Raw genomic sequence first — 27,893 nt, 5'->3', positions numbered from 1 at the left:
CGGGTGCGGTAATCTTTCAGATCCTGCGGAATTCTCTTAAGAAAATTCCGTTTTCCAGTGCGCACAGGGCCTTATGCAAGGACAGATGTCAAGGAGTCCGCTCCATGTAGTAGAGGTAAATGTGACGTCCCGAGTGTGAGACCCCCATCCCTCTATGAAGACATTATTTATCCAAGAAAACTTGACACTTATAATTTATTATCGTACACTCAGTCACATTACAAAAAACAATCCTATGAAATAAGTGCAGGAAGTGACACCGAGCACTCCCGCACGCCGTAAAAAGGTACAAATAAAAAAATCTACACGAACGGTAAACGCCATTATCCACGGGATGGATCCTAGAAAAGTCTCCGGAGTATGAAAACTGCAGATACAAAACTGAACACGTGCGTCCTCCAACCACCACCATCGGCCTGTGCAAAGTGAAACGCGCCGATCGCCCCGTCCTGCTGCCTCACTTCTTAGCATTCTCCACCTCAATACTCGCCAGAGCCAAAACTTTGTCTCCTGATCCTGCAACACAAAAAGAACGACGACAATCAGGGGTTAAATGGTTAAAATTAAAAAAAATGTCCTTTTTCGCCATCATTTGAAACTTTAATTTAACTGGGGCAACACAGGACTAAACAATAATCTATGTGTTATGACATACCTAATCCATCCGACACCTTCTGAAACTGGCTGAGGGCCGCGCCTGCATTCTCTGCTAAGAAAGCTTCATCCTCCGGAGTCAGCTAAACACAAACAGGAAAATCAGGAAACCAGCTCTAAAATTTAAAGCGTACCAATCCGAAATCCCAGAACACACAGAGCGTCTTTATAGACATTACATAAAGTTCTGTCTGCAGCCACCACTAGGGGGAGCTCCCTGTATACAGAGATACATGAGAAGATCCTGTCTGCAGCCACCACTAGGGGGAGCTCCCTGTATACAGAAATACATGAGAAGATCCTGTCTGCAGCCACCACTAGGGGGAGCTCCCGGTATACAGATACATGATAAGAGCCTGTCTGCAGCCACCACTAGGGGGAGCTCCCTGTATACAGAGATACATGATAAGATCCTGTCTGCAGCCACCACTAGGGGGAGCTCCCTGTATACAGAGATACATGATAAGATCCTGTCTGCAGCCACCACTAGGGGGAACTCCCTGTATACAGAGATACATGATAAGATCCTGTCTGCAGTCACCACTAGGGGGAACTCCCTGTATACAGAGATACATGATAAGATCCTGTCTGCAGTCACCACTAGGGGGAGCTCCCTGTATACAGAGATACATGATAAGATCCTGTCTGCAGCCACCACTAGGGGGAGCTCCCTGTATACAGAGATACATGAGAAGATCCTGTCTGCAGTCACCACTAGGGGGAACTCCCTGTATACAGAGATACATGAGAAGATCCTGTCTGCAGTCACCACTAGGGGGAACTCCCTGTATACAGAGATACATGAGAAGATCCTGTCTGCAGTCACCACTAGGGGGAACTCCCTGTATACAGAGATACATGAGAAGATCCTGTCTGCAGTCACCACTAGGGGGAGCTCCCTGTATACAGAGATACATGAGAAGATCCTGTCTGCAGTCACCACTAGGGGGAACTCCCTGTATACAGAGATACATGAGAAGATCCTGTCTGCAGTCACCACTAGAGGGAGCTCCCTGTATACAGAGATACATGAGAAGATCCTGTCTGCAGTCACCACTAGGGGGAACTCCCTGTATACAGAGATACATGAGAAGATCCTGTCTGCAGTCACCACTAGAGGGAGCTCCCTGTATACAGAGATACATGAGAAGATCCTGTCTGCAGTCACCACTAGGGGGAGCTCCCTGTATACAGAGATACATGATAAGATCCTGTCTGCAGTCACCACTAGAGGGAGCTCCCTGTATACAGAGATACATGAGAAGATCCTGTCTGCAGTCACCACTAGGGGGAGCTCCCTGTATACAGAGATACATGATAAGATCCTGTCTGCAGTCACCACTAGGGGAAGCTCCCTGTATACAGAGATACATGATAAGATCCTGTCTGCAGTCACCACTAGGGGGAGCTCCCTGTATACAGAGATACATGATAAGATCCTGTCTGCAGTCACCACTAGGGGGAACTCCCTGTATACAGAGATACATGAGAAGATCCTGTCTGCAGTCACCACTAGAGGGAGCTCCCTGTATACAGAGATACATGAGAAGATCCTGTCTGCAGTCACCACTAGGGGGAACTCCCTGTATACAGAGATACATGAGAAGATCCTGTCTGCAGTCACCACTAGAGGGAGCTCCCTGTATACAGAGATACATGAGAAGATCCTGTCTGCAGTCACCACTAGGGGGAGCTCCCTGTATACAGAGATACATGATAAGATCCTGTCTGCAGTCACCACTAGGGGAAGCTCCCTGTATACAGAGATACATGATAAGATCCTGTCTGCAGTCACCACTAGGGGGAGCTCCCTGTATACAGAGATACATGATAAGATCCTGTCTGCAGTCACCACTAGGGGGAGCTCCCTGTATACAGAGATACATGATAAGATCCTGTCTGCAGTCACCACTAGGGGGAGCTCCCTGTATACAGAGATACATGATAAGATCCTGTCTGCAGTCACCACTAGGGGGAGCTCCCTGTATGCAGAGATACATGATAAGATCCTGTCTGCAGACACCACTAGGGGGAGCTCCCTGTATACAGAGATACATGATAAGATCCTGTCTGCAGCCACCACTAGGGGGAGCTCCCTGTATACAGACATACATGATAAGATCCTGTCTGCAGCCACCACTAGGGGGAGCTCCCTGTATACAGAGATACATGATAAGATCCTGTCTGCAGACACCACTAGGGGGAGCTCCCTGTATACAGAGATACATGATAAGATCCTGTCTGCAGCCACCACTAGGGGGAGCTCCCTGTATACAGACATACATGATAAGATCCTGTCTGCAGCCACCACTAGGGGGAGCTCCCTGTATAAAGTAAAAGTCTTTTCCAGGATGATGGACATAATTAATGGTTGTGGATTGTATGGACGTCACCTTCTCTCCCAGTTTCCGCAGTGCGGTGAGGATTTCTCCCTTCTGCTGTGTGTAAACATCTCGGGCTAATTTTCCCACCATTAGATCTCGATCCATCTATAAAATGAGACAAACATTAATAGAATGAGGTCTTGTTACATTGTTTCCAAAAATTGCTACAAAGCCGTGAGAAAGCCCCGTGGCCAGTTTTCTACCAGTTTGGCCGTAATTATGAAGAAAATTAAAATTCTGGCTCACCTCGGAGAGCCGCGTCCTCAGCTGCCCCGGCTGCTTCTTGGCAAACATCCGGATAACCTCGGGGGTCTTGAACGCTTGGCTGATGGCTGCTTGAATGGCCTCAAAGACAAAAGAGGGGGAATATATCAAAGTATACATAGTATCAAAAATAATATTAGGGAGTGATACAAGTGACAGCCGGGCAGGAGGTATCCTGGTAACAACTTAAGAAAAGGGGCAACGGTTCCACATCAGAGACGTCTCCTCGGGCCAGACATTTCTTCCCGGTTGATGGTACTGAATGGCAATGTTCTCGGCAGCACATACTGGTCACACAGGACAAGGTGCTGCCAAAAATGAAGATTTTTAAGCAATCTTAAAAACCATTTTGTAACGCCCGGGGATGCTAAAGCGGCGAGCTGGAGTGGACCCACCGGACCACAGAGAGACCCCGCGCCTACCCTACCATGGGATAAAGGCCGGGACTGTGGCAGCTGAACCCCAGGGCAGGGTCGTCTGCACAGCACAGGCTGAGTCAGGACGGACAGGCAGAGTCTCTAGCACCGCCAAGGGTTGACGGACCTACAGAGTCTATAGTACCAACAGGGTAGGCAGGATAGGTTACAGGTACCAAAAGGACAGGGCAGGCTGATAGCCAGGTATGGGTAGGACTGGAACCAGATGCCAACAGGCAGGACGGGCTGGGACCAGGTACAGGGCGGGACTGGAACCAGATGCCAACAGGCAGGACGGGCTGGGACCAGGTACAGGGCGGGACTGGAACCAGGTGCCAATAGGCAGGACAGGCTGGGACCAGGTACAGGGCGGGACTGGAACCAGGTGCCAATAGGCAGGACGGGCTGGGACCAGGTGCAGGACGGGACTGGAACCAGGTGCCAATAGGCAGGACGGGCTGGGACCAGGTACAGGACGGGACTGGAACCAGGTGCCAATAGGCAGGACGGGCTGGGACCAGGTACAGGGCGGGACTGGAACCAGGTACCAATAGGCAGGACAGGCTGGGACCAGGTACAGGGCGGGACTGGAACCAGGTGCCAATAGGCAGGACGGGCTGGGACCAGGTACAGGGCGGGACTGGAACCAGGTGCCAATAGGCAGGACGGGCTGGGACCAGGTACAGGGCGGGACTGGAACCAGGTGCCAATAGGCAGGACGGGCTGGGACCAGGTACAGGGTGGGACTGGAACCAGGTGCCAATAGGCAGGACGGGCTGGGACCAGGTACAGGACGGGACTGGAACCAGATGCCAATAGGTAGGACGGGCTGGGACCAGGTACAGGACGGGACTGGAACCAGATGCCAATAGGCAGGACAGGCTGGGACCAGGTACAGGACGGGACTGGAACCAGATGCCAATAGGTAGGACGGGCTGGGATCAGGTACAGGACGGGACTGGAACCAGATGCCAATAGGCAGGACAGGCTGGGACCAGGTACAGGACGGGACTGGAACCAGATGCCAATAGGTAGGACGGGCTGGGATCAGGTACAGGACAGGTCTGGAACCAGATGCCAATAGGCAGGAGGGGCTGGGACCAGGTACAGGGCGGGACTGGAACCAGGTGCCAATAGGCAGGACGGGCTGGGACCAGGTACAGGGCGGGACTGGAACCAGGTGCCAATAGGCAGGACGGGCTGGGACCAGGTACAGGGCGGGACTGGAACCAGGTGCCAATAGGCAGGACGGGCTGGGACCAGGTACAGGGCGGGACTGGAACCAGATGCCAATAGGCAGGACGGGCTGGGACCAGGTACAGGGCAGGACTGGAACCAGATGCCAATAGGCAGGAGGGGCTGGGACCAGGTACAGGACAGGTCTGGAACCAGATGCCAATAGGCAGGAGGGGCTGGGACCAGGTACAGGTAGGACTGGAACCAGATGCCAATAGCAGGACGACCTAGGACCAGGTAGAGGGAAGGATAGAACAAGATGGACAGGACGGGTGACCTGACAACTAGCTAAACAGAACTCAACTGACTAGGAACAGATGGTGTTGAGCAGGCACCTCCCCTAGTGGAAGTGTGCCTTATAAATACCCAGTGCCTCTAAGCAATAGGCTGAGAGGCACTTCCTACGATTGGCATGCTGGCCCTTTAAGAGAGGGCAGCGGCGCATGCACACTCCCTAGGAGCGCTCCCGAAGGTCCTGTGACACATGCACAGACTCTGGGAGGGGTAAAGAGGAGGCGCCCACGTGGAGGAGAGCAGGGATGCCGAGCAGCATAGAGGGAGCCGGCCGCGGCGGTGAGGGACAGCGCGTCCCTGCAGGAGGGGAGAACGAAGAGTGCAGGGACACAGCGCTACACATTGTGCCTGACGAGACCGCTTAGACTTTGTGATTAATGGGAAACGAGCATTCCTGGGAAAGGAATCGTTCGGTGTGAGTCCAGCCTATGGAGGCGGCTGTGATCACAACTAAAGTGACAGCACATCAAGCAATGAGCCTCACTGTATGATCGGACGTTGGATTAACCTGAACTAACAGTGTGATGGATGACCCCGAGGCTTCTAGTCCGGGTCAGGAGCCCGGGGATTGCAGCCATAACCCCATGGTGTGAATGTTCCTCACCAGCTGCATCCCGCCGAGCTCGTCCACCAGCGTCATGTTCCCGGCAATGATCTTCTGCAGAGAGTCGTTGAACTCACTCAGCTGCTCCAGCGTCTCTTTCTTCGTCTCCTCATATTCGTCAGCGTCCAGCTCCTCTCTAGAAGGAAAGTGAGGATACTACTCCGCGGCAGCGATGGCTGTCATCGCCCTGACATCAGATAACACCAGCAGAATACCTGCACTCCTCCAGGTCCTGGAGCTGCTGCATCAGACGGTCCAGCTGCTCCTCCAAGTTCTGCCGGAGTTTGCTGGTCTCGCTCTTCCCTCTCGACGCCATCTTGTCACTGTCAACAAAAATTATATTCTGGATCTTGCAAAGGATAAGGTACAAAGTTATATGGGAAGTAAACATTAGAGGACGGCATCTGCATCGCTCTGCAGAGATCACGGCACTGGATGTCCAGGCTCCGGTGCAGACCAATGTGGCCGCATACGACAGGTGCTGGGACTGCCATATTCTGATGAGACAAGTGCTGCCGTCTTTGGAGGAACAACACCGAGGAAGGAGAAGCCGGCGGCGTGTGAGGAGAGAGGAGGCGCTCCGGGCTGGTGATGAGCAGCATGTGATGATGGAGGATCGCTGCCTGAGGCTGCAATTCTATCAGCTGATTACGGGGAGACATTCATTTCTAGGTCAATATGTTATTACATATAAAGGCACTGCAGCCGCTCTAGGACGGTACATTATCTGGACAGAAAACACGTGACAGAGCAACGTGCGAGGTCCCCAGAGCACACAGCAGGCATGGCGCGAGGGTCCCCAGAGCGCACAGCAGGCACGGCGCGAGGGTCCCCAGAGCGCACAGCAGGCACGGCGCGAGGGTCCCCAGAGCGCACAGCAGGCACGGCGCGAGGGTCCCCAGAGCGCACAGCAGGCACGGCGCGAGGGTCCCCAGAGCGCACAGCAGGCACGGCGCGAGGGTCCCCCAGACTGCACAGCAGGCACGGCGCGAGGGTCCCCCAGACTGCACAGCAGGCACGGCGCGAGGGTCCCCAGAGTGCACAGCAGGCACGGCGCGAGGGTCCCCAGAGTGCACAGCAGGCACGGCGCGAGGGTCCCCAGAGTGCACAGCAGGCACGGCGCGAGGGTCCCCAGAGTGCACAGCAGGCACGGCGCGAGGGTCCCCAGAGTGCACAGCAGGCACGGCGCGAGGGTCCCCAGAGTGCACAGCAGGCACGGCGCGAGGGTCCCCAGAGTGCACAGCAGGCACGGCGCGAGGGTCCCCAGAGTGCACAGCAGGCACGGCGCGAGGGTCCCCAGAGTGCACAGCAGGCACGGCGCGAGGGTCCCCAGAGTGCACAGCAGGCACGGCGCGAGGGTCCCCAGAGTGCACAGCAGGCACGGCGCGAGGGTCCCCAGAGTGCACAGCAGGCACGGCGCGAGGGTCCCCAGAGTGCACAGCAGGCACGGCGCGAGGGTCCCCAGAGTGCACAGCAGGCACGGCGCGAGGGTCACCCAGACTGTACAGCAGGCACGGCGCGAGGGTCACCCAGACTGTACAGCAGGCGCGGCGCGAGGGTCACCCAGACTGTACAGCAGGCACAGCACGAGGGTCCCCAGAGCATATAGTGGGCACAGTTCGAGAGTCTCCAAAGTGTACAGCAGGCATGCTACAAGGGTCCCCGGACCATACAGTGGGCAGGGTGAAAGGGTCTCTGGACCGTACAACAAGCACAGCGTATGAGTTCCCGGACCGTACAGCCAGCAGGCAGAGCACGAGGGTCCGTGGACTGTACAGTGCGCAGGACATGTAACATACCTGACACTCATATGGAAAGTATCAGTAAGAGACGTTCAGCACCGGTCATGGAGGTCTCCCCAGATGTGACACTTGTGGCCATTCTGCACCATCAGGCCAGGTCTACAAGGTGAAAAGTGTCACTACAGACGCAGTCACAGCGCCGGGCAGGTCACAGTGCCAGGGGCAAAGCGCCAGGATGGGGGGGGGGGTGTCACAGTGCCAGGGGCAAAGCGCCAGGATGGGGGTCACAGTGCCAGGGGCAAAGCGCCAGGATGGGGGTCACAGTGCCAGGGGCAAAGCGCCAGGATGGGGGTCACAGTGCCAGGGGCAAAGCGCCAGGATGGGGGTCACAGTGCCAGGGGCAAAGCGCCAGGATGGGGGTCACAGTGCCAGGGGCAAAGCGCCAGGATGGGGGTCACAGTGCCAGGGGCAAAGCGCCAGGATGGGGGTCACAGTGCCAGGGGCAAAGCGCCAGGATGGGGGTCACAGTGCCAGGGGCAAAGCGCCAGGATGGGGGGTCACAGTGCCAGGGGCAAAGCGCCAGGATGGGGGGTCACAGTGCCAGGGGCAAAGCGCCAGGATGGGGGGTCACAGTGCCAGGGGCAAGGCGCCAGGATGGGGGTCACAGTGCCAGGGGCAAGGCGCCAGGATGGGGGTCACAGTGCCAGGGGCAAGGCGCCAGGATGGGGGTCACAGTGCCAGGGGCAAGGCGCCAGGATGGGGGTCACAGTGCCAGGGGCAAGGCGCCAGGATGGGGGTCACAGTGCCAGGGGCAAGGCGCCAGGATGGGGGTCACAGTGCCAGGGGCAAGGCGCCAGGATGGGGGTCACAGTGCCAGGGGCAAGGCGCCAGGATGGGGGTCACAGTGCCAGGGGCAAGGCGCCAGGATGGGGGTCACAGTGCCAGGGGCAAAGCGCCAGGATGGGGGTCACAGTGCCAGGGGCAAAGCGCCAGGATGGGGGTCACAGTGCCAGGGGCAAGGCGCCAGGATGGGGGTCACAGTGCCAGGGGCAAGGCGCCAGGATGGGGGTCACAGTGCCAGGGGCAAGGCGCCAGGATGGGGGTCACAGTGCCAGGGGCAAGGCGCCAGGATGGGGGTCACAGTGCCAGGGGCAAGGCGCCAGGATGGGGGTCACAGTGCCAGGGGCAAGGCGCCAGGATGGGGGTCACAGTGCCAGGGGCAAAGCGCCAGGATGGGGGTCACAGTGCCAGGGGCAAAGCGCCAGGATGGGGGTCACAGTGCCAGGGGCAAAGCGCCAGGATGGGGGTCACAGTGCCAGGGGCAAGGCGCCAGGATGGGGGTCACAGTGCCAGGGGCAAGGCGCCAGGATGGGGGTCACAGTGCCAGGGGCAAAGCGCCAGGATGGGGGTCACAGTGCCAGGGGCAAAGCGCCAGGATGGGGGTCACAGTGCCAGGGGCAAAGCACCAGGATGGGGGTCACAGTGCCAGGGGCAAAGCACCAGGATGAGGGTCACAGTGCCAGGGGCAAAGCGCCAGGTTGGGAGTCACAGTGCCAGGATCACAGCGCCGGGGGGGTGGGTGGGGGTTTACAGTGCCAGGGTCACAGCACCGGGCGGGTCACAGTGCCAGAGTCACAGCGCCGGGGGGGGGGTGTTTACAGCGCCGGGCGGGTCACAGCGCCGGGGGGGGGGGGGGGTTACAGCGCCAGGTGAGTCACAGTGCCAGGGTCACAGCGCCGGGGGCGGGGGTTACAGCGCCAGGTGAGTCACAGTGCCAGGGTCACAGCGCCGGGGGGGGGGGGGGGCTTGGGTGTGTTTACAGCGCCAGGCGGATCACAGTGCCGGGGTCACAGCGCCGGGCGGGTACAGCGCCAGGTGAGTCACAGTGCCGGGGGGGGGGGGGGTGTAGTGGGCAGGGTGAAAGGGTCTCTGGACCGTACAACAGGCACAGCGTATGAGTTCCCGGACCGTACAGTCAGCAGACACAGCACGAGGGTCCGTGGACTGTACAGTGCGCAGGACATGTAACATACCTGACACTCATATGGAAAGTATCAGTGAGAGACGTTCAGCACCGGTCATGGAGGTCTCCCCAGATGTGACACTTGTGGCCGTTCTGCACCATCAGGCCAGGTCTACAAGGTGAAAAGTGTCACTACAGACGCAGTCACAGCGCCGGGCAGGTCACAGTGCCAGGGTCAAAGCGCCAGGAGAGGGGGGGGGGGGGGTCACAGTGCCAGGGGCAAAGCGCCAGGCTGGGGGTCACAGTGCCAGGGGCAAAGCGCCAGGATGGGGGGGTCACAGTGCCAGGGGCAAAGCGCCAGGATGGGGGGGGTCACAGTGCCAGGGGCAAAGCGCCAGGATGGGGGGGGTCACAGTGCCAGGGGCAAAGCGCCAGGACGGGGGGGTCACAGTGCCAGGGGCAAAGCGCCAGGACGGGGGGGTCACAGTGCCAGGGGCAAAGCGCCAGGATGGGGGGGTCACAGTGCCAGGGGCAAAGCGCCAGGATGGGGGGGGTCACAGTGCCAGGGGCAAAGCGCCAGGATGGGGGGGGTCACAGTGCCAGGGGCAAAGCGCCAGGATGGGGGGGTCACAGTGCCAGGGGCAAAGCGCCAGGATGGGGGGGTCACAGTGCCAGGGGCAAAGCGCCAGGATGGGGGGGTCACAGTGCCAGGGGCAAAGCGCCAGGATGGGGGGGTCACAGTGCCAGGGGCAAAGCGCCAGGATGGGGGTCACAGTGCCAGGGGCAAAGCGCCAGGATGGGGGTCACAGTGCCAGGGGCAAAGCGCCAGGATGGGGGTCACAGTGCCAGGGGCAAAGCGCCAGGATGGGGGTCACAGTGCCAGGGGCAAAGCGCCAGGATGGGGGTCACAGTGCCAGGGGCAAAGCGAAAGGATGGGGGTCACAGTGCCAGGGGCAAAGCGCCAGGATGGGGGTCACAGTGCCAGGGGCAAAGCGCCGGGGGGTGTTTACAGCGCCAGGCGGGTCACAGTGCCGGGGTCACAGCGCCGGGGTCTGGGGTTACAGCGCCGGGCGGGTGGGTGGATGGGTGGGGGTTTACAGTGCCAGGGTCACAGCGCCGGGGGGGGGGTTACAGCGCCAGGTGAGTCACAGTACCAGGGTCACAGCGTCGGGGGGGGGGGCTTGGGTGTGTTTACAGCGCCGGGCGGGTCACAGCGCCGGGGTCACAGCGCCGGGGTCGGGGGTTACAGTGCCGGGCGGGTCACATGCTGCATTTTACAGTCCAGATGAAGCAGATGAGTATCAGCCTCAGCCCAGCAATGTCTGGGGTGAATGTTCCCACTCATTTTCTGGGGCGTCTTATATTCAAGAACTAAACAAATGGCCCCGAACATTTTTGTACATTTCTGCAATAACGAACTCATTAAAACAAAACATACAAATCAGCGCAGAAATACGGGCGGATTTTCGGTGCAGAAATTTGCAAATTACAATTTAGAAATCGCTGTGGAGACCGCGCCTGATCTCAGTCAACCTGAAATCCGCAGATTGTCTTGTATATTTTGTAAAGTGCAGCCCAGAATCCGTGTATGATGGAGGCAGGACACAGCAGCGCCACACACCGTGCTCTGCCCCTCCCGCCCTCACACTGCAGCCTGCAGTCACCGTCCTCCGGGCGCGGGGTGACACCGGAGTCACCCGAGCACCGCCGCCGCCTCTCCACCCTGCAGGGCACACACTGCGCCGCCACATTGCTGCTCCCTACCTGGCTCCACAGCTGGCTTCACTAAGGTGAGCGCATCCTGATGACGTCACGGGAGGGTAACCAATGGACGAGCACGGCGTAGCATTCACCCAATGAGAAGATACTTTCTTTTCTTGTGCAGCGCTTAATATCTTCCCCCACGTGGACGGTGAGTACAGGACATGTAGTGTTCGGGGGGCTCTGGTGGCGGATGTTGTGTGTTCCTGCTTCACAGGTGGAGCAGCCTGCAGTGCAGCTTCATGACAGGACAGTGCAGGCTCCGGTCACTGCCTGTATTCCTGCTCTTCACCTGATTTACTCCCAACTTTGAGGAAATTGGCATCTGTCCAGTGTTGCGCCCCCCAGCCTCCCCCACCTGGCCTCAACAACTGGCTTGACTTCCCAAACCTCGCCTCCACTCCTGACCTTACCTCCCCTCCCACACCTGGCCTCCACTCCTGACCTTACCTCCTCTCCCACACCTGGCCTCCACTCCTGACCTCGCCTCCTCTCCCACACCTGGCCTCCACTCCTGACCTCGCCTCCTCTCCCACACCTGGCCTCCACTCCTGACCTCGCCTCCTCTCCCACACCTGGCCTCCTCTCCCACACTGACCTCCACTCCTGGTCTGGCCTCCTCTCCCACACCTGGCCTCCGCTCCTGACCTCGCCTCCTCTCCCACACCTGGCCTCCGCTCCTGACCTCGCCTCCTCTCCCACACCTGGCCTCCACTCCTGACCTCGCCTCCGCTCCCACACCTGGCCTCCTCTCCCACACCTGGCCTCCTCTCCCACACCTGGCCTCCGCTCCTGACCTCGCCTCCTCTCCCACACCTGGCCTCCACTCCTGACCTCGCGTCCTCTCCCACACCTGGCCTCTGCTCCTGACCTCGCCTCCTCTCCCACACCTGGCCTCCTCTCCCACACTGACCTCCACTCCTGGTCTGGCCTCCCGCACCCGACCTCCACTCCTGGTCTGGCCTCCCGCACCCGACCTCCACTCCTGGTCTGGCCTCCCGCACCCGACCTCCACTCCTGGTCTGGCCTCCCGCACCCGACCTCCACTCCTGGTCTGGCCTCCCGCACCCGACCTCCACTCCTGGTCTGGCCTCCCGCACCCGACCTCCACTCCTGGTCTGGCCTCCCGCACCCGACCTCCACTCCTGGTCTGGCCTCCCGCACCCGACCTCCACTCCTGGTCTGGCCTCCCGCACCCGACCTCCACTCCTGGTCTGGCCTCCCGCACCCGACCTCCACTCCTGGTCTGGCCTCCCGCACCCGACCTCCACTCCTGGTCTGGCCTCCCGCACCCGACCTCCACTCCTGGTCTGGCCTCCCGCACCCGACCTCCAATCCTGGTCTGGCCTCCCGCACCCGACCTCCACTCCTGGTCTGGCCTCCCGCACCCGACCTCCACTCCTGGTCTGGCCTCCCGCACCCGACCTCCACTCCTGGTCTGGCCTCCCGCACCCGACCTCCACTCCTGGTCTGGCCTCCCGCACCCCACCTCCACTCCTGGTCTGGCCTCCCGCACCCCACCTCCACTCCTGGTCTGGCCTCCCGCACCCGACCTCCACTCCTGGTCTGGCCTCCCGCACCCGACCTCCACTCCTGGTCTGGCCTCCCGCACCCGACCTCCACTCCTGGTCTGGCCTCCCGCACCCGACCTCCACTCCTGGTCTGGCCTCCCGCACCCGACCTCCACTCCTGGTCTGGCCTCCCGCACCCCACCTCCACTCCTGGTCTGGCCTCCCGCACCCGACCTCCACTCCTGGTCTGGCCTCCCGCACCCCACCTCCACTCCTGGTCTGGCCTCCCGCACCCCACCTCCACTCCTGGTCTGGCCTCCCGCACCCGACCTCCACTCCTGACCTCCAGGCCACCTTTATCAGGTCTGCAGGAGCAAGAATACAGGGCTGCCGTGGATCGTTTCTGGTTAAGGAGGAGGACAGAGCCTACCCTGAGTTCCATGCCAGTTCTGGCTGACCTGTGGACATGGCACCAACCTCCAGAGAAAGCAGATCTTCCCAAATCTGGAAACATCCCCCTGGATCTGGGGAGATAGGAAGCTCTGCTCATCTCTTGGAGGACCCCACAATCCTCCTCATTGTGTCCATAACAATCATAGGATCACCCCAATGTCCCAGACTCCTCCAGCATCAGACAGAGACTGTTCGTTCTCAGACTGCGTGACTTCTAACCACCCTGGATATACATCCTTGTAAAACATCCTCTGACTGCTCACCTTGTACCTCTCTCCTTGCCTGCAGCCTTACTATGGTGTCTCTTTAGGTTCTGTCTACTCTGTCTACTACCCCTGGGTCTTCCTAGAACAGTGGTCCCCAAACTCTCTGACCTTAAGAGCCGCATTCATTTCAGAGAAGGTCACTAGCCACATCTTTCCCCACCACAGTAGTGACGCCCAGAGCCCCCGTTACCGGTACAATGACAGCCAAAGCTTTTCCACAGAAATCACAGTGAGGCAGTAAATCAGTAGCCAGTGACCAAACAAAAATATTCTTCAGACTTTACTTTGAACTGTTTAAAGGGTAAATGTAGACTTTATTAGATAATTCTGTGTTAACAGAGGAGGTGATAAGTGGTTAGAGCGTGCCTCGCCCTGGAGGACCCGTCCTGTCCTGTATATAAGGCTCTGTGCGCACTAGCCGGATTTGCTGCATGTTTTGCTGCAGAAAATGTTCTTAACCTTTCTGCAGTGATTCACCAGCAAATCCAATGGGAAAAAAAAAATGCTGTGCGCACTAGGCTGATTTTTATAGCTGCATGTTTTGCTGCAGAATTCCCGCAGCAAAAACAATTTTGCATGTCACTTCTTTTCCGCAGGAAGCTGTGAGATTTCACTAATGTAATTGTGAAATCCTGCAGGGAACAACCTGCGGAAAAAACGCAACAAAACGCAACAAATCGCATGTGGATTTCAGTGCGGATTTGGTGCGTTTTTTTCCCCGCAGGTGCGGAAATCTTTGAGAGCCTGTGTGCGCACAGGGCCTTACACTATAATATCAGTGGGTACTGTGTAATGCTCTGTGCCTCCTGTGGGTGCGCTATACTGTGTAATGCTCTGTGCCTCCTGTGGGTGCGCTATACTGTGTAATGCTCTGTGCTTCCTGTGGGTGCGCTACAGGGAAATTGTAAGCAGATTGGAGATGATCACGGGGGTCCGAGCCGGGGCAAACATCCTGATCACTTGTGAAGGATAAAGATTTTCCAAATCAAAGACCCCCGTTAACCTGGATGGGGGTTATTTATAAAAGAGACCATATCTAAGAATTCGCTATACGAAGGATCCCGGCCAGTACCGTGCGGTGGCATCTCGTGGTGATTACGACAAGTCAATTAGAAACCCCTATACAATAAACTTGTAAGATCCGATACGTTTATGCTCATATGAGCAAAGGAGCATTATGTGGTTCCCTGCAGCACAGAGTATTTCAGGACAAGAGTGAAGACTCCATGAAATGCATTGACCTGTCTGCAGGTGATGAGATTAGTCAGGACAGGATATATGGGGGGGGGGTTCACGGACTTTTGGCCTCTTGATATACCTTACTGTGTGCACCCCTGCCGTATCAGCATGAGGTCTTCCAGCCAATCACAAGTGACTAAACGTTTCAGAATTTCCTGTGTAATGGTTAATATTTTAACCTTGTTTTCATTATCATTTAAGCACTTTATATATCTGATAATTGTGTTATATTGGGTGTAATTGTTCTCCAGAAAGGCTGTGACGCAGCGTGTGTCACTCTCTACTTGTGTTGCTGGGTCTCAGCCAGTCCTGATCTTTGCTTGAACCAGTTCGGCAGAATCTCTGGTTTATGGCCTTTTTCTCGTGAAACGTCTATGGTTTTGGATAAGTAATAACCTACCCCCATTGTTCTGTGGTTGTAATAAATCCGTGTGGCTTGTGCGGTGAGGCCAGACACCCATGCTCGCCGACCGGCACTGACTGTGTCCTTGTTCTCCGATCGATCGACCAACCTGATTTGGTCAAAACGGGCAAACGTGTGAGACCATTTGAGGTTCTCCTAAAAGATTTCTCTACAGAGAGGTCTCCACGACATTACATGGTCCCGAAACCTGGGTATTGTCAAACAGGACCACCTCTGGACCCGACTGCAAGCATCTCTCTGGGAAACACTGAATAAACCTCGGTGAGTGACCCATTGTGTTACTTTGTTCCCTAGAGGCTCCAGGACGGGTGATTGGTCCTAACAAGACAATCTCTGTTGAACCTTTGCTATTGTTTGATTTTTATGTGCATTGTTTTTTTGTCTATTATATGTATCAATGAGTCTTTAGATGTGTAACTGATGATTGAATGAAAATTGAATCAAGTGACACATAATTAACCTTGTCCAATGTATCAGGACAGGCGCCTCCGCAGCTCTACCTGTGTGTTTCAGGAGTCGGAGGATTGATATATGCTGTCTCCATCGGTGGCGGACGTATAGCCGCTGCAACTGCACTGGGGCCCAGAAGGGAGGGGGGGCCTCGCAGCCAGGGTCTGACTGGCCTGGTGGGACAGTGGGGGATCTGCCAGTGTCCACGGCGAGTCACCGTGCTGGATATAGCGGGTGCCCACTACCAGTAACCACAGTAATTAGAACGGGCCGTGGCAATATCAAACGTCACTGCTATGCGCCGCGCAGTTATATCAGCATGCAGCGCATAGCGGAGACATTTAATGGCTGCCAGCCTATCAAAGGTTGCGCGCGTCATAGGGCGGCCTCTGATAGGCCATTGGCAATTGAACGTCACTGTGCGTGGAATTGCCATCAGCGCGCTGTGCATAGCTGTGCCGCGGAGGTAAAGACTGTGAGTGTGCATTATGGAACATTGTGAGAGACAGCAGCGTAGGGTGACTGGACCATGTGCAAAATGGGGGGCACAGTAATAAAAAGTGAATGAATAGTATGAAGACGGAGGAGGAAATATTACGGAGTAAGAACTTTGGGGGACGGTATGGATAAGTGAGCGTTTAAGGGACAGTATGGATAAGTGGGAACATAGGGGAAACAGTATGGATAAGTGGGAGCATAGGGGATAGTATGGATAAGTGGGAGCATAGGGGAAACAGTATGGATAAGTGAGTGTTTAGGGAACGGTATGGATAAGTGGGAGCATAGGGGAAATGGTATGGATAAGTGGGAGCATAGGGGAAACAGTATGGATAAGTGGGAGCATAGGGGATAGTATGGATAAGTGGGAGCATAGGGGAAACAGTATGGATAAGTGAGTGTTTAGGGAACGGTATGGATAAGTGGGAGCATAGGGGAAATGGTATGGATAAGTGAGCTTTTAGGGGACAGTATGGATAAGTGGGAGCATAGGGGAAACAGTATGGATAAGTGGGAGCATAGGGGATAGTATGGATAAGTGGGAGCATAGGGGAAACAGTATGGATAAGTGAGTGTTTAGGGAACGGTATGGATAAGTGGGAGCATAGGGGAAATGGTATGGATAAGTGGGAGCATAGGGGAAACAGTATGGATAAGTGGGAGCATAGGGGATAGCATGGATAAGTGGGAGCATAGGGGAAACAGTATGGATAAGTGAGTGCTTAGGGAACGGTATGGATAAGTGGGAGCATAGGGGAAATGGTATGGATAAGTGAGCGTTTAGGGGACAGTATGGATAAGTGGGAGCATAGGGGAAACAGTATGGATAAGTGGGAGCATAGGGGAAACAGTATGGATAAGTGGGAGCATAGGGGAAACAGTATGGATAAGTGAGCGTTTAGGGAACAGTATGGATAAGTGGGAGCATAGGGGAAACAGTATGGATAAGTGGGAGCATACAGGGCAATATGGATAAGTTGGTGCATAGGGGAAACAGTATGGATAAGTGAGCGTTTAGGGGAAACAGTATGGATAAGTGAGCGTTTAGGGGAAACAGTATGGATAAGTGAGTTTAGGGGAAACAGTATGGATAAGTGGGACCATGGGGGACGGTATGGATAAGTGAGCGTTTAGGGCACAGTATGGATAAGTGGGAGCATAGAGGGGCCCATACACAATTCTTGCACAGGGGCCCTTTACTCTTAGTGCCAAAGGAGAGAATAATATGAGGTCACACAATAGTATTGGACTATTTGACGGCTAAGCAAGGTGGGATATGTCAGATAATGGGCCCTATTTGTTGCCATTACATAGACCCCACAGGAAATGTTCAACTAAAGGATAAGATGGAGATAATTCAATGTCAATTCATGCACTCTACTTTCCCATGAACTGATCTTCACTCCACTTTGCTCTGCTGTGTGTGCTAATACCTGGTATGTCAATTCATGCACTCTACTTTCCCATGAACTGATCTTCACTCCACTTTGCTCTGCTGTGTGTGCTAATACCTGGTATGTCAATTCATGCACTCTACTTTCCCATGAACTGATCTTCACTCCACTTTGCTCTGCTGTGTGTGCTAATACCTGGTATGTCAATTCATGCACTCTACTTTCCCATGAACTGATCTTCACTCCACTTTGCTCTGCTGTGTGTGCTAATACCTGGTATGTCAATTCATGCACTCTACTTTCCCATGAACTGATCTTCACTCCACTTTGCTCTGCTGTGTGTGCTAATACCTGGTATGTCAATTCATGCACTCTACTTTCCCATGAACTGATCTTCACTCCACTTTGCTCTGCTGTGTGTGCTAATACCTGGTATGTCAATTCATGCACTCTACTTTCCCATGAACTGATCTTCACTCCACTTTGCTCTGCTGTGTGTGCTAATACCTGGTATGTCAATTCATGCACTCTACTTTCCCATGAACTGATCTTCACTCCACTTTGCTCTGCTGTGTGTGCTAATACCTGGTATGTCAATTCATGCACTCTACTTTCCCATGAACTGATCTTCACTCCACTTTGCTCTGCTGTGTGTGCTAATACCTGGTATGTCAATTCATGCACTCTACTTTCCCATGAACTGATCTTCACTCCACTTTGCTCTGCTGTGTGTGCTAATACCTGGTATGTCAATTCATGCACTCTACTTTCCCATGAACTGATCTTCACTCCACTTTGCTCTGCTGTGTGTGCTAATACCTGGTATGTCAATTCATGCACTCTACTTTCCCATGAACTGATCTTCACTCCACTTTGCTCTGCTGTGTGTGCTAATACCTGGTATGTCAATTCATGCACTCTACTTTCCCATGAACTGATCTTCACTCCACTTTGCTCTGCTGTGTGTGCTAATACCTGGTATGTCAATTCATGCACTCTACTTTCCCATGAACTGATCTTCACTCCACTTTGCTCTGCTGTGTGTGCTAATACCTGGTATGTCAATTCATGCACTCTACTTTCCCATGAACTGATCTTCACTCCACTTTGCTCTGCTGTGTGTGCTAATACCTGGTATGTCAATTCATGCACTCTACTTTCCCATGAACTGATCTTCACTCCACTTTGCTCTGCTGTGTGTGCTAATACCTGGTATGTCAATTCATGCACTCTACTTTCCCATGAACTGATCTTCACTCCACTTTGCTCTGCTGTGTGTGCTAATACCTGGTATGTCAATTCATGCACTCTACTTTCCCATGAACTGATCTTCACTCCACTTTGCTCTGCTGTGTGTGCTAATACCTGGTATGTCAATTCATGCACTCTACTTTCCCATGAACTGATCTTCACTCCACTTTGCTCTGCTGTGTGTGCTAATACCTGGTATGTCAATTCATGCACTCTACTTTCCCATGAACTGATCTTCACTCCACTTTGCTCTGCTGTGTGTGCTAATACCTGGTATGTCAATTCATGCACTCTACTTTCCCATGAACTGATCTTCACTCCACTTTGCTCTGCTGTGTGTGCTAATACCTGGTATGTCAATTCATGCACTCTACTTTCCCATGAACTGATCTTCACTCCACTTTGCTCTGCTGTGTGTGCTAATACCTGGTATGTCAATTCATGCACTCTACTTTCCCATGAACTGATCTTCACTCCACTTTGCTCTGCTGTGTGTGCTAATACCTGGTATGTCAATTCATGCACTCTACTTTCCCATGAACTGATCTTCACTCCACTTTGCTCTGCTGTGTGTGCTAATACCTGGTATGTCAATTCATGCACTCTACTTTCCCATGAACTGATCTTCACTCCACTTTGCTCTGCTGTGTGTGCTAATACCTGGTATGTCAATTCATGCACTCTACTTTCCCATGAACTGATCTTCACTCCACTTTGCTCTGCTGTGTGTGCTAATACCTGGTATGTCAATTCATGCACTCTACTTTCCCATGAACTGATCTTCACTCCACTTTGCTCTGCTGTGTGTGCTAATACCTGGTATGTCAATTCATGCACTCTACTTTCCCATGAACTGATCTTCACTCCACTTTGCTCTGCTGTGTGTGCTAATACCTGGTATGTCAATTCATGCACTCTACTTTCCCATGAACTGATCTTCACTCCACTTTGCTCTGCTGTGTGTGCTAATACCTGGTATGTCAATTCATGCACTCTACTTTCCCATGAACTGATCTTCACTCCACTTTGCTCTGCTGTGTGTGCTAATACCTGGTATGTCAATTCATGCACTCTACTTTCCCATGAACTGATCTTCACTCCACTTTGCTCTGCTGTGTGTGCTAATACCTGGTATGTCAATTCATGCACTCTACTTTCCCATGAACTGATCTTCACTCCACTTTGCTCTGCTGTGTGTGCTAATACCTGGTATGTCAATTCATGCACTCTACTTTCCCATGAACTGATCTTCACTCCACTTTGCTCTGCTGTGTGTGCTAATACCTGGTATGTCAATTCATGCACTCTACTTTCCCATGAACTGATCTTCACTCCACTTTGCTCTGCTGTGTGTGCTAATACCTGGTATGTCAATTCATGCACTCTACTTTCCCATGAACTGATCTTCACTCCACTTTGCTCTGCTGTGTGTGCTAATACCTGGTATGTCAATTCATGCACTCTACTTTCCCATGAACTGATCTTCACTCCACTTTGCTCTGCTGTGTGTGCTAATACCTGGTATGTCAATTCATGCACTCTACTTTCCCACTATATCTGACCTGTTCTTTCTTTGCTTCAATATCTTCCTGACATCCTCCAGCATCTGTGTGATCTCCCCCCCCCCTGTTTTGCACCCCCCTTTTATGACCTTTGTTTATTTTGCCTATGTTAAGCTGCACCTTTTTTTTTTTTTTTTTTTGATTGAGTGATCAAGGGGTTAGTCTTGCAACCCACCCCTTCACAGCTGAGTGCACTTGTATGTGTATATAGTGGGGCAACTAAATGTCTGCACAAGACATTTCGTCTGCACCAATACAAGTCTGCACCATATAAGTATGATGCATTGAATTAGGCCAGAATTGGGCCGGAAGTGACCGGAAGGTAACAGCATACATAGTCACTGTAAACAATGTTTGTGTTTCTATTCACTCTCACCCCTATAATACTTCACTTCTCACTGCCCCCTCTGATCCCTCAAGCCAGTAATGAACTTTACATCTCTCCCTCCATCCTCCCCACCCATCTTACCTTCCCCTCACATATTTTCTTCCACATTTCACCTAGTGTCTCCAGACACACACGTCCATCTCATGGCCTCTCCTGCTCCCACCTACTAACACTCTCACTGCTTCTCCTCAGTGCTGGGGATATTGCTTCAAATCCAGGTCCTCCTCACCACATCCCTATTGTCACTTCAAACCCTCTTCAACAACCTAACACAAATTTCCGCAACCTCGCAAACCTCATACCCATTCACCCAGCCCCCGCTCCCCCAGTCCCACTAACAGGAGCTCTATGGAACGCTCGCTCTGTCTGCAACAAACTATCCTACATTCATGATCTGTTCATCACTAATAAACTCTCCTTCCTCGCCATCACAGAAACCTGGCTCACCCCCTCTGACACAGCCTCTCCTGCTGCACTTTCTTATGGCGGTCTCCAACTCTCTCACACCCCCCGCCCCAGTAACAAGCATGGTGGAGGAGTTGGTTTGCTCCTGTCCGACCAATGCTCCTTTACCCCAATTCCACTACCACCCTCTGTCACGCTCCCCTCTTTTGAGGTGCACTCCGTACGCATCTACGCCCCCTCCAACCTTCAGCTGGCTGTCATTTACCGCCCTCCAGGGCCAGCCACTGCCTTTTTTGACCATTTCACCACCTGGCTACTACATTTCCTTTCCACCGACATCCCCACCATCATCATGGGTGATTTCAATATCCCCATTGACACTTCCCACTCATCTGTCTCCAAACTTCTAACACTCGCTTCCTCCTTCGGCCTCACCCAATGGTCTTCTGCAGCTACTCACAAAGATGGCCACACGCTGGACCTCATCTTCACTCGCCTCTGTTCCCTATCTAACCTCTCTAACTCGCCTCTCCCCCTGTCTGACCACAACCTACTCACATTCTCTTCCCTCTCTTCTCCAAGTATGCAACCCCCCCTCCACAAATTTTCACACCCTCGCAGAAATATCAAACACATTGATTTACACGCCCTTTCTCAGTCCCTTCTCCCCCTCACAGACATTGCATTTCTACATGATGCAGATGCCGCTGCAACTTTATACAACACTACAATCTCTGCAGCTCTCGAATCAGCTGCCCCCCTCACACACACCAAAACCCGCACAATCAACAGGCAACCCTGGCACACAAGGCAGACTAAAGAACTTAGACGGGCTTCCAGAATTGCTGAGCGCAGATGGAAGAGGTCTCATTCCACTGAGCACTTCATTGCATATAAAGAGTCCCTCACCACTTTCAAGTCCACACTCACTGCTGCAAAACAAACCTACTTCTCATCCCTCATATCTTCTTTCTCTCACAACCCTAAACAGCTATTCAACACTTTCAATTCTCTCCTTCGTCCTCCGGCACCACCTCCCTCTCCTCTCATCTCAGCTGAAGACTTTGCCTCTTTCTTCAAGCGGAAGATTGACAACATCAGAGCAAGCTTTGGCCCACAATCACCACAGCCCCTCATCATAGCTACTCAGCCATCTTCCTCCAAATCCAGCTTCTCCACCATGACAGAAAACAATCTCTCCACTCTACTCTCAAGATCACATCTAACCACCTGTGCACTGGACCCGCTCCCATCGCACCTCATCCCCAACATCACCGCAGTCCTCATCCCAGCCCTAACCCATCTCTTCAACCTATCACTAGCAAGTGGTGTAGTCCCTTCATGCTTTAAACATGCCTCTATTACACCCATCCTCAAAAAGCCCTCCCTTGACCCATCCTCTGTGTCAAACTATCGCCCCATATCCCTTCTCCCCTACGCCTCAAAACTACTGGAACAGCATGTCCATCTTGAATTGTCCTCATACCTCTCCTCCTGCTCCCTCTTTGACCGGCTTCAATCTGGCTTCCGACCACATCATTCTACCGAAACTGCCCTAACCAAAGTCACCAATGATCTACTAACCGCCAAAGCCAAGCGACACTACTCTATCCTCCTCCTCCTGGACCTGTCCTCTGCCTTCGACACAGTAGACCATTCCCTCCTACTACAGATTCTCTCATCTCTGGGCATCACAGACTTGGCCCTATCCTGGATCTCCTCATACCTAACCGACCGAACTTTCAGCGTCTCCCATTCTCACACCACTTCCTCATCTCGCCCCCTATCTGTCGGTGTCCCCCAAGGCTCAGTTCTTGGACCCCTGCTGTTCTCCATCTATACCTTCGGCTTGGGACAGCTCATAGAGTCCCACGGCTTCCAGTATCATCTCTATGCCGATGACACACAGATCTACCTCTCTGGACCTGACATTACCTCCCTACTAACCAAAATTCCACAATGTCTGTCTGCTATTTCATCCTTCTTCTCGGCGCGATTCCTAAAACTTAACATGGACAAAACAGAGTTTATTGTCTTTCCTCCTCCTCACTCATCTCCTCCAACAAGCCTTTCCATCACACTTGATGGTTGCTCACTCTCCCCAGTCTCACAAGCTCGTTGCCTTGGAGTGACCCTCGACTCTGCTCTATCCTTCAAGCCACACATCCAAGCCCTCTTCACCTCATGCCGATTACAACTCAAAAATATCTCCCGGATCCGTGCTTTTCTTAACCAAGAATCTGCAAAAACATTAGTGCATGCCCTCATCATCTCCCGCCTCGACTACTGCAACCTCCTGCTCTCTGGCCTCCCTTCCAACACTCTTGCACCCCTCCAATCTATCCTAAACTCTGCAGCCCGCTTAATCCACCTCTCCCCTCGCTACTCCCCAGCCTCGCCACTCTGCCAATCCCTTCACTGGCTTCCCATCGCCCAACGACTCCAGTTCAAAACATTAACCATGACATACAAAGCCATGCACAACCTGTCTCCTCCCTACATCTGTGACCTAGTCTCCCGGTACCTACCTGCACGCAACCTTAGATCCTCACAAGATCTCCTTCTCTGCTCCTCTCTTATCTCCTCTTCCCACAATCGTGTACAAGATTTCTCCCGTGCATCCCCCATACTCTGGAACGCTCTACCTCAGCACATCAGACTCTCCACGACCGTGGAAAGCTTCAAGAGGAACCTCAAGACCCACCTCTTCCAACAAGCCTACAACCTACAATAGCCTTCAGCCCAGTAGACCACTGCGCAACCAGCTCTGTCCTCACCTATTGTACCATCACCCATTCCCTGTAGACTGTGAGCCCTCGCGGGCAGGGTCCTCTCTCCTCCTATACCAGTCTGTCTTGTACTGTTAATGATTGTTGTACGTATACCCTCTTTCACTTGTAAAGCGCCATGGAATAAATGGCGCTATAATAATAAATAATAATAATAATAATAATAATTAAGGAAATGAGGGACAAATGGTCCCAGGGACACCATGACAACAAGGATTCTTGGGGGAGCAACACTTTCTCATTCCTTAATCCTGCTCCTTGGTTCTGGGGTGTAGGTGGGGGGCTGAGGGGCGTCCTGCAGATGGGAGTGTTGGTGATACCAGTGTATGTGGCTCTAGAACAAGTATATGCGTTATGACGACACTATGTATCTGTGATACTTTAATGTTATATTACAGTGCCTTGCGAAAGTATTCGGCGCCCTTGAATTTTTCAACCTTTTCCCACATTTCAGGCGTCAAACATAAAGATAAAATGTTAATGTTCCGGTGAAGAATCAACAACAAGTGACACAATTGTGAAGGTGAACGATATTTATTGCTTGTTTTAAAATTTTGTAAAAAATAAACTGAAACGTGGAACGTGCAATATTATTCATCCCCTTTAAGTTAATACTTTGTAGCGCCCCCTTTTGCTGCGATTACAGCTGCAGTCTCTTGGGGTATGTGTCTGTCAGTTTTGCACATGGAGAGACTGAAATTCTTGCCCATTCTTCCTTTGTAAACAGCTGGAGCTGAGTGAGGTTGGATGGAGGCGTTTGTGAACAGCAGTTTTCAGCTCTTTCCACAGATTCTCGATTGGGTTCAGGTCTGGACTGTGACTTGGCCATTCTAACACCTGGATACTTTTATTTGTGAACCATTCCATTGTAGATTTTGCTTTATGTTTGGGATCATTGTCTTATTGGAAGACAAATCTCCGTCCCAGTCTCAGGTCTTTTGCAGACTCCAACAGGTTTTCTTCAAGAATGGTCCTGTATTTGGCTTCATCCATCTCCCCATCAATTTTACCATCTTCCCTGTCCCTGCTGAAGAAAAGCAGGCCCAAACCATGATGCTGCCACCACCATGCTTGACAGTGGGGATGGTGTGTTCAGGGTGATGAGCTGTGTTGTTGCTTTTACGCTCAACATATCATTTGACATTGTGCCCAAAAAGTTTGATTTTGGTGTCATCTGAGCAGAGCACCTTCTTCCACGTTTGGTGTCTCCAGGCGGCTTGTGGCAAACTTTACACAGCACTTTTTATGGATATCGTTGAGAAATGGCTTTCTTCTTGCCATTCTTCCATAAAGGCCAGATTTGTGCAGTGTACGGCTGATTGTTGTGCTATGGACAGACTCTTCCACCTCAGCTGTAGATCTCTGCAGATCATCCAGAGTGATTGTGGGTCTCTTGGCTGCATCTCTGATCAGTCTTCTCCTTGTGTGAGATGACAGTTTGGATGGACGGCCGGGTCTTGGTAGATTTGCAGTGGTATGATCCTTCCATTTCAATATGATCGCTTGCACAGTGCTCCTTGGGATGTTTAAAGTTGTGGAAATCTTTTTGCAACCAAATCCGGCTTTAAACTTCTCCACAACAGTATCACGGACCTGCCTGTTGTGTTCCTTGGTCTTCATGATGCTCTCTGCGCTTTACAAAGAACACTGAGACTATCACAAAGCAGGGGCATTTATACGGAGACTTGATTACACACAGGGGATTATATTTATCATCAGTCATTTAGGACAACATTGGATCATTCAGAGATCCTCAATGAACTTCTGGAGTGAGTTTGCTGCACTGACAGTAAAGGGGATGAATAATATTGCACGCCCCAATTTTCAGTTATTTATTTTTTACATAAATTTAAAATAAGCAATAAATTTCCTTCATCTTCACAATTGTGTCCACTTGTTGTTGATTCTTCACCAGAACATTAACATTTTTATCTTTATGTTTGAAGCCTGAAATGTGGGAAAAGGTTGAAAAATTCAAGGGGGTTGAATACTTTTGCAAGGCACTGTATGTCTGTTATTGGCTGTGACGCAGCGTCTGTTACTTTGTATTGTGTTTCTACATTTATGGCCAGAATCTGTGGTTTATGGCCTTTTTCTTGTGACACCCAGAGCCCCCATTACCAGTATAATAACAGCCAAAGCATTTGTACCCCGAGGCTGTATACCAATATCCAGGGGCGGCTCGTACCTCCATCCAGATCTGCTCTTCTGTGAGGAGCTGCTCACAAATGTCACCATCTGGAGACCGGCTCTTCATAGCTGTTTGTAAGACCTGGGGCACATGCATTGCGCTGGCAGACGGGCGCAAGCCGCAGATTCGGGACCCCTGGTCTGAAGGCTCTTTATGCAAAACCAGCATTACATCAGCGCCATCTCCTGGTCAGTGGTATTATGGCAGGACACTGCATATAACTATGCTCTTTAGGGTTTAGGATTTGTTCATGGGGATTTTTGTTGTTTTTTTTTTGTTGTTTTTTTTTGTGAATCAAACTTTATGAATTTGAAAGCGACATCTCCAATTCAAACACCACATATGAACATTTAGTTACTGAAAGTAATGACAGTCACACAAAATATATAATGCACTTAGCATACCGTATTTTCCAGACTTCAAGACACACTTTTTTCCCCCAAAACTGGTGGTAAATGGGGGTGCGTTTTATAATCCGGATATAGCTTACTGGGGCAGCAGTGGTGGTGCAGGGTCGGCAGGACTGAGGGCTCGGAGGATGGGGGGTGTCACTACAGTGGAGCAGCTCAGGAGGGTCCCAGGACTGAGGGTTGCCGATACTGCGGGCTCGTAGAGTGTCGCAGCAGCAGGTGCCAATGATCTGCCAGCGGGCTGCTTTAAATCACCGACAGATGACGCGATGGACTACAAGAAAATGGCCGTGGAGGCCAATCTGCTCATGCGCCGCCTCCTCGACTATATTCTTGAAGTCCATTGCATCAACCGCTGGTGATTCAATGGAGCCCGCCAGCAGATTAATGGCGCCTGCCCCCTCGACACCCCATAGGCCTGCAGTATTGCCAATCCTCTGTCCACTGACCCTCTAGAGCCGCAACACCCCCCTCCTCCGAGCCCGCAGCATTGCCGACCCTTCGTCCACTGACCCTCTTGAGCTGCGACACCCTCTCCTCCAAGCCTGCAGCATCACCGACCCTCCGTCCACTGACCCTCTTTAGCCACGACACCCCCCTCCTCCGAGCCCGCAGCATCACCGACCCTCCGTCCACTGACCCTCCTGAGCCGCGACACCTCCCTCCTCCCGAGCCCGCAGCATCGCCGATCCTTCGTCCACTGACTTTCCTGAGCCGCAATATCCCCTCCTCCGAGCCCGCAGCATCGCCGACCCTGCCTCCTGAGACCCTCTTGAGCCGCTCCCCCCTGGTGAGCTAATATATAACAAACTAAGATTATAAGACAGATCCTAATTTTAACAGTAAAAATTATTTTTTCCTATTTTCCTCCTTCAAATTTGGGGTGCATCTTATAATCCAGTGCGTCTTATAAAACGAAAAATATGGTATGTCTCTTTTAGTCACACAAAATACCCAAAAACAGTTACCATTCAGCTCCTGCAAGAACCGGCTCAGGGCAAGAGAAGGAAAGCTACAATGGAAAACTACAGAGAAGACAAGAAAGAAGGGGAAGAAAGGAAGAGAAGAACAAAGGAAAAGAAAAGTGAATTCTTGTCTGGATGACGGCACCATTCCTGGCTAACAGTATTCGTGGCAAAAGAAGGGCCGGGCTACGTGACCCCCCCCCCCTACGATGAGTCCGGCCACACAGCCATATCCGGGGAGTCCCGGGACATAATCCAAGGTGACCAAATAGCGAATACCAGAGGTCTGACCTATCAAATCTTCCATCCTGAAAATGTCATCAGCTGGATCAATTACAGCATCCCAAAAAAGCTTTACTGGCGGACATGACCACCACGT

The 27,893-nt window shown here is 52.8% G+C and overlaps 1 protein-coding gene across 3 annotated transcripts; it reads right to left on the bottom strand.

Moving 5' to 3' along the window:
* Window positions 1-365: 365 nt before the first annotated feature.
* LZIC (leucine zipper and CTNNBIP1 domain containing) lies at window positions 366-11,362 on the bottom strand. 3 transcript variants are annotated; one of them, XM_075328202.1, is made up of 7 exons: window positions 11,322-11,362; window positions 6,068-6,175; window positions 5,853-5,988; window positions 3,285-3,383; window positions 3,048-3,143; window positions 656-737; window positions 366-516 (listed from the first exon to the last, which is right to left on the bottom strand). In XM_075328202.1, exons 2-7 carry the CDS (start codon window positions 6,166-6,168, stop codon window positions 458-460), a joined length of 573 nt encoding a protein of 190 aa, XP_075184317.1. In that variant the 5' UTR covers window positions 6,169-6,175; window positions 11,322-11,362; the 3' UTR covers window positions 366-457. The 3 variants fall into 3 exon arrangements, with proteins under 3 accessions (XP_075184317.1, XP_075184316.1, XP_075184315.1); XM_075328201.1 differs by lacking the exon at window positions 11,322-11,362 and adding an exon at window positions 9,628-9,704; XM_075328200.1 differs by lacking the exon at window positions 11,322-11,362 and adding an exon at window positions 7,652-7,766.
* Window positions 11,363-27,893: the final 16,531 nt, after the last annotated feature.

The sequence above is a fragment of the Anomaloglossus baeobatrachus genome, chromosome 11, assembly GCF_048569485.1.
Source record: "Anomaloglossus baeobatrachus isolate aAnoBae1 chromosome 11, aAnoBae1.hap1, whole genome shotgun sequence".
NCBI lineage: Eukaryota > Metazoa > Chordata > Amphibia > Anura > Aromobatidae > Anomaloglossus > Anomaloglossus baeobatrachus.
The sequence above is the reverse complement of the archived record's forward strand: the minus strand, read 5'-3'. Positions and strand labels throughout refer to the sequence as shown.